General features: G+C 57.3%; 1 protein-coding gene across 1 annotated transcript; it reads left to right on the plus strand.

Annotated features, from left to right (window-relative positions):
* LOC137846655 (rRNA 2'-O-methyltransferase fibrillarin-like) lies at positions 1 to 7331 on the plus strand (the record flags this gene model as incomplete). The annotated part of the gene is given in 6 exon segments (XM_068664664.1): positions 1 to 53; positions 1310 to 1402; positions 2238 to 2393; positions 5042 to 5136; positions 7159 to 7258; positions 7261 to 7331. Coding segments are annotated over 6 exon segments (525 nt in total), but the record flags the coding sequence as incomplete, so codon positions are not given.
* Positions 7332 to 9685: the final 2354 nt, after the last annotated feature.

Raw genomic sequence — 9685 nt, forward strand, 5'->3', positions numbered from 1 at the left:
GAGAGCGCGCGGCGCGTGAGGCCCCGCGTGGAGCAGCGGCGGGATGAGGCCGGGTGCGGACTGGGAGCACTGGGAGGCACTGGGAAGGGACTGGGAGAGGCTGAGAGCACTGGGAGGGGACTGGGAGGGGCTGAGGGGCACTGGGATGGGACTGGGAGGGGCTGAGGGGCACTGGATGGGACTGGGAGGGTAACTGGGGGGAACTGGGGGGTACTGGGAGGGTAACTGGGAAGCACTGGGGGGAACTGGGAGGCACTGGGAGGCACTGGGAAGGGATTGGGAGGCACTGGGAGAGGCTGGGGGGCACTGGGATGGGACTGGGAGGGTAACTGGGGGGAACTGGGAGGGGACTGGGGGGGTAACTGGGGGAGACTGGGAGGTAACTGGAGGGGGATTGGGAAGCACTGGGAAGCACTGGGAGGGGCTGAGGGGCACTGGGAAGGGACTGGGGGGGGAACTGGGAGGTAACTGGGGGGGACTGGGAGGCGACTGGGAGAGGCTGGGAGGGAACTGCGGGGGACTGGGAGGCACTGGGAGGGGATTGGGAGGCACTGGGAGAGGCTGGGGGGAACTGGGATGGAACTGGAAGTGTAACTGGGAAGCACTGGGAGAGATTGGGAAGAACTGGGATGTAACTGGGGGGGACTGGGGGGCACTGGGAGAGGCTGGGGGGAACTGGGAGGTGACTGGGAGGTGCTGGGAAGGGACTGGGAGGGTAACCGGGGGTAATTGGGAGGGACTGGGGAGAACTGGGATGTAACTGGGGGGGACTGGGAGACACTGGGAAGGGATGGGGAGAGGCTGAGGGACACTGGGAAGGGACTGAGAGGGTAACTGGGAAGCACTGGGAGGGGCTGGGATGTAACTGGGGGGGAACTGGGAGGCACTGGGAGAGGCTGGGGGGAACTGGGATGGGACTGGGAGGGTAACTAGGAAGCATTGGGAAGGACTGGGATGTAACTGGGGGGGACTGGGAGGCACTGGGGGTAAATGGGAGGGACTGGGAAGGAACTGGGAGGTAACTGGGAAGGGACTGGGGGGAACTGGGAAGGATTGGAAGGACCAGGGGCAACTGGGGTGGACTGGGAGGTAACTGGGGAGTAACTGGGAAGGCACTGGGGATAACTGGGAGGGATTGGGGGGGTAACTGGGAGGGATTGGGGGCAACTGGGAAGGTCTGGGGTTTAACTGGTGTGGAACTGGGCGGACTGGGGCACTGCTGAGCTTGCTGGGAGGGAACCGGGAGCCCCCCCCCCCCGGGCCGTCCCAGTGCTCCCAGTTTGCCCAGTAACACTCCTCTCTCCCGCAGGTTTCAGCCCCCGGGGGGGGGCGCGGAGGCTTCGGGGACCGGGGGGGCCGCGGGGGCGACCGGGGGGGTCGTGGGGCTTCCGGGGGGGGCGAGGTGAGTGCCCCCCGTCCCAGTTCCCCTCCCAGTGCTCCCAGTATGCCCAGTTCCCTTGCCAGTACCTCCATATCCCCTCCCAGTAAGCCTAGATCCTTTCCCAGTGCCGCTAGTTTCCCATCCCAGTGCTCCCAGTAAGCCCAGTTCCCTTCACAGCCCCCCCAGTTCCCCTCCCAGTGCTCCCAGTAAACCCAGTTTCCCTTCCCAGTGCTCCCAGTAAGCCCAGTTCCCTTCACAGCCCCTCCATTTCTCCTCCCAGTACTCCCAGTAAGCCCAGTTTCCCATCCCAGTGCTCCCAGTAAGCCCAGTTCCCTTCACAGCCCCTCATTTCCCTTCCCAGTGCTCCCAGTAAGCCCAGTCTCCCATCCCAGTGCTCCCAGTAAGCCCAGTTCCCTTCACAGCCCCTCCATTTCCCCTCCCAGTAAGCCCAGTTCCCTTCACAGCCCCTCCATTTCCCCTCCAGTGCTCCCAGTAAGCCCAGTTCCCTTCCCAGTACCCCTGTATCCCCTCCCAGTAAGCCCAGCTCCTTCCCTAGTGCCCCCAGTCTCTCCTCCCAGTGCTCCCAGTAAGCCCAGTCTCCCCTCCCAGTGCCCCCAGTTCCCTCCCCAGCCCCTTATCCCCCCTCCCAGTGCTCCCAGTTCCCCTTCCAGCCCCCCCCAATCTCCCTCCCAGTGCTCCCAGTTCCCTTCCCAACCCCCCCATCCCCCCTCCCAGTGCTCCCACTTCCCTCCCCAGCCCCTTATCCCTCCTCCCAGTGCTCCCAGTTCCCTCCCCAGCCCCTTATTCCCCCTCCCAGTGCTCCCAGTTCCCCCAGTGCCCACCCCTCTTCCCGCAGGTGGCGGTTTCAAGTCCCCGGGGGGGGCGTGGCGGCGGTTTCGGGGGCCGAGGACGAGGAGGCCCCGGCCGAGGGGGCCGGGGGGGGGGGGACGCGGAGGCCGGGGGGGCTTCAAGGGGGGCAAGAAGGTGACGGTGGAGCCCCATCGGCACGAAGGTATGGGGGGGGGGGCGATATGTGGGGTTTTGGGGTGCGATAAGGGGATTTGGGGGCGATATGTGGGGGTTTTTGGGGGCGATATGTGGAGTTTGGGAGGCGGTATATGGGTTTTTGGGTGCGATATCTATGGGGTCTAGGGGGCGATATGTGGGGTTTTGGGTGCGATATATAGGGGCGGGGGGGCGGTATGTGGGATTTGGGGGGTGATACATGGGGAGTTGGGGGGTGATATATGGGGCAGGGGTGTGATATGTGGGATTTGGGGGCGATGTATGGGGTTTGGGGGGCGATATATAGGGGCTGGGGGTGGTATATGGGGATTTGGGGGGCGATATGTGGAGTTAGGGGGTGATATATGGGGCAGGGGTGTGATATGTGGGATTTGGGGTGATATGTGGGGTTTTGGGAGTGATATATGGGGGCTAGGGAGCTGTATGTGGGACTTGGGGGCGATATATGGGATTTGGGGGGCGATATATGGGATTTGGGGGGCGATATATGGGATTTGGGGGCGATATATGGGGGCTGGGGGACAGTATGTGGGATTTGGGGGGCGATATATGGGGTTTGGGGGGCGATATATGGGGGCTGGGGGACAGTATGTGGGATTTGGGGGCGATATGTGGGGTCTGGGGGGCAATATGTGGGGGCTGGGGGGCGGTATATGGGGTTTGGGGGGTGATATATAGGGGCTAGGGAGCTGTATGGGGGTCTGGGGGGTGATATGTGGGTTTTGGGGGTGATATGTGGGGTCTGGGGGGCGATATATGAGATTTGGGGACAATATATGGGATTTGGGGGGCAATATGTGGGATTTGGGGGCGATATATAGAGGCTGGGCGGTGATATGTGGGGTTTGTGGGGTGGTATATGGGGTCTGGGGGGCGATATATAGGGGCTGGGGGATGATATATGGGATCTTGGGGGCAATATATGGGGGTGGGGGCATTATATGGGATTGGGGGGGGCGATATATGGGGGCTGGGGGTGATATATGGGGGCTGGGGGGCGATATATGAGGCAGGGGTGCAATATGTGGGATTTGAGGGCGATATATGGGGGCAGGGGGCAGTATGTGGGGTTTTGGGGGCGATATATAGGTTTTGGGGGCGATATATGGGTTTTGGGGGCGATATATGAGTTTTGGGGGTGATATATGGGGTCTGGGGGGGCGATATATGGGATTTGGGGGGCAATATGTAGGGGCGGGGACGATATGTGGGATTTGGGGGCGATATATAGGGGCTTGGGGGCAATATGTGGGGGCTGGGGAGCGATATATGGGGTTTAGGTGCGATATGTATGGGGGCTGGGGGGCGATATGTGGGGGTTTTGGGGGTGATATATGGGATTTGGGGGCGATATATGGGGGCTGGGGGGCGATATATGGGGTTTGGGTGCGATATCTATGGGATTTGGGGGTGATATGTGGGGTTTGGGGGGTGATATGTGGGGTTTGGGGTGTGATATAGGGGTGGGGGGCGATATATGGGATCTGGGGGGCGATATATGGGGATTTGGGGGTGATATATGGGGGCTGGGGAGCGATATATGGGGTTTAGGTGTGATATGTGTGGGGGTTTTGGGGGCAATATGTGGGGTTTTGGGGGTGATATATGGGATTTGGGGGCGATATATGGGGGCTGGGGGGCGATATATGGGGTTTAGGTGCGATATGTATGGGGGCTGGGGGGCGATATGTGGGGTTTTGGGGGTGATATTTGGGGGTTTTGGGGGTGATATGTGGAGTTTGGGGGGCGATATGTGGGGGCTAGGGAGCTGTATGTGGGATTTGGGGGTGATATGTGGGGGCTGGGGGGCGGTATATAGGGGCTGGGGAGCTGTATGTGGGGTTTTGGGGGGCGATATGTGGGATTTGGGGGCGATATATAGGGGCTGGGGTAGGGGGAGGGTGATATATGGGGCTGGGTGGCGATATATGGGGTTTTGGGGGCAATATATCGGGGTTGGAGGACGATATAAGGGGTTTTGGAGGTGATATATAGGGGCTGGGGGCATTATATGGGATTTGGGGGGCGATATATGGGTTTTGGGGGCGATATATGGGGTTTGGGGGGCGATATATGGGGGCCAGGGTGGGGGGTGGGCGATATATGGGACTTGGGGGGCTGTATATGGGGTTTTGGGGGGCGATATATGGGTTTTTGGGGGTGATATATGAGGCAGGGGTGTGATATGTGGGATTTGTGGGGCGATATATAGGGCTGGGGGGCGATATATGAGGCAGGGGTGCAATATGTGGGATTTGGGGAGCGATATATAGGTCTGAGGGGCGATATATGGGGTTTTGGGGGTGATATATGAGGCAGGGGTACAATATATGGGGCTTTGGGGGCAATATATAGGGTTTTGGGGGCGATATATAAGGCAGGGGTGCAATATGTGGGGTTCGGGGGGCGATATATGAGACAGGGGTGCGATATATGGGATTTGGGGGCGATATATAGGGTCGGGGGGCGATATATGAGCCTATAGGGAGCATATAGGGCAATTGGGGGGGTTTGGGGGCAATTTGGGGGCGTGTTTATGGGGCAGTTGGGGGTCTGGGGGGGCACTTGGGGGTCCCATGGGGTGGCCCTCCCCAAAATTTTGTCCCCCCCCAAAATTTTGTCCCCCCCCCCCAGGGGTGTTCATCTGCCGGGGGAAGGAGGACGCGCTGGTCACCCGCAACATGGTGCCGGGAGAGTCGGTGTACGGAGAGAAGAGGATCTCGGTCGAGGTGGGGCACTGGGAGGCACTGGGAGATACTGGGAGGGACTGGGAGGGTGCTGGGGGGAAGTGGGAGGGGGTTAGGGGGAGTTGGAACAGGGTGGGGGAAGTGGGAGGGGGTTGGGGGGAATTGGGAGGGCACTGGGAGGAACTGGGAGGGGGTTGGGGGGAACTGGAGGGGACTGGGAGGCACTGGGAAGCCCTTGAGGCAACTGGGAGAGTCCTGAGGGTAAACTGGGGTTAACTGGGAGAGTCCTGAGGGTAAACTGGGGTCAACTGGGAGGCCCTTTTGGGTAACTGGGTCAACTGGGAGGCCCTTTTGGGTAACTGGAGTCAACTGGGATACCCCGTTGGTCAACTGGGAGGACCCGTTGGGTCCCTTTGGTCAACTGGGAGGCTCCTTTGGTCAACTGGGAGGCCCTTTCGGGTAACTGGGGTCAACTGGGAAGCCCTTTTGGGTAACTGGGGTCAACTGGGAGGCCCGTTGGTCAACTGGGAGACCCCGTTGGTCAACTGGAGGTCCTTTTGGGTAACTGGAGTCAACTGGGAGTCCCTTTTGGGTAACTGGGGTCAACTGGGAGGTCCCTCTGGTCAACTGGGAGGTCCTGTTGGGTAACTTTGGTCAACTGGGAGGCCCTGTTGGTCAACTGGGAGGCCCTTTTGGGTAACTGGGGTCAACTGGGAGGCTCTTTTGGGTAACTGGGAGGCCCTTTTGGGTAACTGGAGTCAACTGGGAGGCCCCGTTGGTCAACTGGGAGTCCCTGTTGGTCAACTGGGGTAAACTGGGAGACACCATTGGGTAACTTTGGTCAACTGGGAGGTCACTTTGGTCAACTGGGGTAAACTGGGAGGCCCTTTTGGGTAACTGGGGTCAACTGGGAGGCCCCGTTGGTCAAATGGGGTAAACTGGGAGGCCTGGTTGGTCAACTGGGGTGAACTGGGCACCCCGTTGGTCAACTGGAGGTCGCTTTGGTTAACTGGGCTGCCCTGTTGGGTCCCGTTGGTCAACTGGGAGGCCCCGTTGGTCAACTGGGGTCAACTGGGAGTCCCTTTTGGGTAACTGGGGTCAACTGGGAGGCTCCTTTGGTCAACTGGGCTGCCCCGCTGGTCAACTGGGGTCAACTGGGAGACCCCGTTGGGTAACTGGGGTCAACTGGGAGGCCCTGTTGGTCAACTGGGAGGCCCTTTTGGGTAACTGGGATCAACTAGGAGTCCCTTTTGGGTAACTGGGGTCAACTGGGAGGTCTCTTTGGTCAACTGGGAGGCCCCGTTGGGTAACTTTGGTCAACTGGGAGGTCGCTTTGGTCAACTGGGAGGCTCCTTTGGTCAACTGGGAGACCCTGTTGGGTCCCATTGGTCAACTGGGAGGCCCCGTTGGGTAACTTTGGTCAACTGGGAGGTTGCTTTGGTCAACTGGGAGACCCCGTTGGGCCCCGTTGGTCAACTGGGAGACCCTGTTGAGTAACTTTGGTCAACTGGGAGGCCCCGTTGGTCAACTGGGAGGCCCCGTGGGTAACTGGGGTCAACTGGGAGGCTCCTTTGGTCAACTGGGAGTCACTTTTGGGTAACTGGGGTCAACTGGGAGGCCCCGTTGGTCAACTGGGAGGCCCCGTTGGTCAACTGGGGTCAACTGGGAGGCCCCATTGGGTAACTTTGGTCAACTGGGAGGCCCCGTTGGTCAACTGGGGTAAACTGGGAGTCCTTTTGGGTCTCTTTGGTCAACTGGGAGGTCGCTTTGTTCAACTGGGGCAAACTGGGATGTCTCTTTGGTCAACTGGGGTCAACTGGGAGGCCCTTTTGGGTAACTGGAGTCAACTGGGAGTCCCTTTTGGTTAACTGGGGTCAACTGGGAGGCCTGTTGGTCAACTGGGGTCAACTGGGAGTCCCCATTGGTCAACTGGGAGTCCCCATTGGTCAACTGGGAGGTCACTTTGGTCAACTGGGAGGCCCTTTTGGGTAACTGGTGTCAACTGGGAGTCGCTTTTGGGTAACTGGGGTGAACTGGGCACCCCTGACCGGTGCGTGTCCCCAGGACGGTGACACCAAGGTGGAGTACCGCGCCTGGAACCCGTTCCGCTCCAAACTGGCCGCCGCCATCCTGGGGGGCATCGACCAGATCCACATCCGCCCGGGACAAAAGTCCTCTACCTGGGCGCCGCCTCGGGGACAACGGTGTCCCACGTCTCCGACATCGTGGGGCCGGTGAGGGGACATTTTTGGGGACGCGGGGACATTTTGGGGGACGTGGGGGGATTTGGGGGACGAGGGGATGTCGCGGAGGGGGGTGATTTGGGGGTATTTTTAGAGGGTTTTGGGGTCTGGGGGTGTGGGGTGGGGATATCGTGGAGGTGGCACCTTTGGGGACATCATTATAGGATTTGGGGTCAAGGGGATATGGAGGTGGCACTTTTGGGGACATTATTGTAGGATTTGGGGTCAAGGGGATATGGAAGTGGCACTTTCGGGGACGTTATTATAGGATTTGGGGTCAAGGAGAGATGGGGTGGGGATATCATGGAGGTGACACTTTTGGGGACATCGTTATAGGGTTTTGGGTCAAGGGGACATGGAGATGGCACTTTTGGGGACATTATTTTAGGATATGGGGTCAAGGGGATATGGTGGTGGCAGTTTTGGGGACGTTATTATAGGATTTGGGGTCAAAGAGAGATGGGTTGGGGATATTGTGGAGGTGGCACCTTTGGGGACATCGTTATAGGGTTTGGGGTCAAGGGGACATGGAGGTGGCACTTTTGGGGACATTATTATAGGATTTGAGGTCAAGGGGAGATGGAGGTGGCACTTTTGGGGACATTATTATAGGATTTGGGGTCAAGGGGATATTTTTGGGGACGTTACAGGATTTTGAGTCAAGGGGGTATGGGTTGGGGATATCATGGAGGTGACACTTAAGAGGACATTATTATAGGATTTGGGGTCAAGGGGACATGGAGGTGGCACTTTTGGGGACATTATTTTAGGATTTGGGGTCAAGAGGATATGGAAGTGGCACTTTTGGGGACATTATTTTAGGATTTGAGGTCAAGGGGAGAAGGAGGTGACACTTTTGGGGACATTATTTTAGGATTTGGGATCAAGGGGAAATGGAGGTGACACTTCTGGGGACGTTTTTGTAGGATTTGGGGTCAAGGGGACATGGAGGTGGCACTTTTGGGGACATTATTGTAGGATTTGGGGTCAAGGGGATATGGGTTGGGGATATCATGGAGGTGACACTTTTGGGGACATTGTTATAGGGTTTGGGGTCAAGGGGATATGGAAGTGACGCTTTTGGGGACATTGTTATAGGACTTGGGGTCAAGGGGACATGGAGGTGGCACATTTGGGGACATTATTATAGGATTTGGGGTCAAGGGGACATGGAGATGGCACTTTTGGGGACATTATTTTAGGATATGGGGTCAAGGGGATATGGAGGTGGCACCTTTGGGGACATTATTTTAGGATTTGGGGTCAATAGGATATTTTTGGGGACGTTGTTACAGGATTTTGAGTCAAGGGGATATGGGGTGTGGATATCATGGAGGTGACACTTTTGGGGACATCGTTATAAGGGTTTGGGGTCAAGGGGAGATGGAGGTGGCACTTTTGGGGACGTTATTTTAGGATTTGGGGTCAAGGGGACATGGAGGTGGCACTTTTGGGGACATAGTTATAGGGTTTTGGGATCAAGGGGAAATGGAGGTGGCACTTTTGGGGACATTATTTTAGGATTTGGGGTCAAGGGGACATGGAAGTGGCGCTTTTGGGGACATTATTTTAGGATTTGGGGTCAAGGGGATATGGAAGTGGCACTTTTGGGGACGTTTTTGTAGGATTTGGGGTCAAGGGGACATGGAGGTGGCGCTTTTGGGACATTGTTATAGGGTTTGGGGTCAAGGGGAGATGGAAGTTGGCACTTTTGGGACATTATTGTAGGGTTTGGGGTCAAGGGGAAATGGAAGTGGCACTTTTGGGGACGTTATTTTAGGATTTGGGGTCAAGGGGACATGGAGGTGGCACTTTTGGGGACATTATTTTAGGATTTGGGGTCAAGGGGATATTTTTGGGGACATTGTTACAGGATTTTGAGTCAAGGGGGTATGGGTTGGGGGTATCATGGAGGTGACACTTTTGAGGACATCGTTAGAGGGTTTGGGGTCAAGGGGACATGGAGATGGCACTTTTGGGGACATAGTTATAGGATTTGGGGTCAAGGGGATATGGAAGTGGCACTTTTGGGGACATTATTTTAGGATTTGGGGTCAAGGGGTTATGGAGGTGGCACTTTTGGGGGCATTATTATAGGATTTGGGGTCAAGGGAAATGGAAGTGGCATTTTTGGGGACATAGTTATAGGGTTTTGGGATCAAGGGGAAATGGAGGTGGCACTTTTGGGTATATTTTTGTAGGATTTGGGGTCAAGGGGACATGGAGGTGGCACTTTTGGGGACGTAGTTATAGGGTTTTGGGTCAAGGGGTATGGAAGTGGCATTTTTTTTGGAGTTTTTGGTCAAGGGAATGTCCCCAGTGCTATCCCCAACTTTGGGACCCCTGGA

Source organism: Anas acuta, chromosome 36, assembly GCF_963932015.1.
Source record: "Anas acuta chromosome 36, bAnaAcu1.1, whole genome shotgun sequence".
NCBI classification, from domain to species: Eukaryota; Metazoa; Chordata; class Aves; order Anseriformes; family Anatidae; genus Anas; species Anas acuta.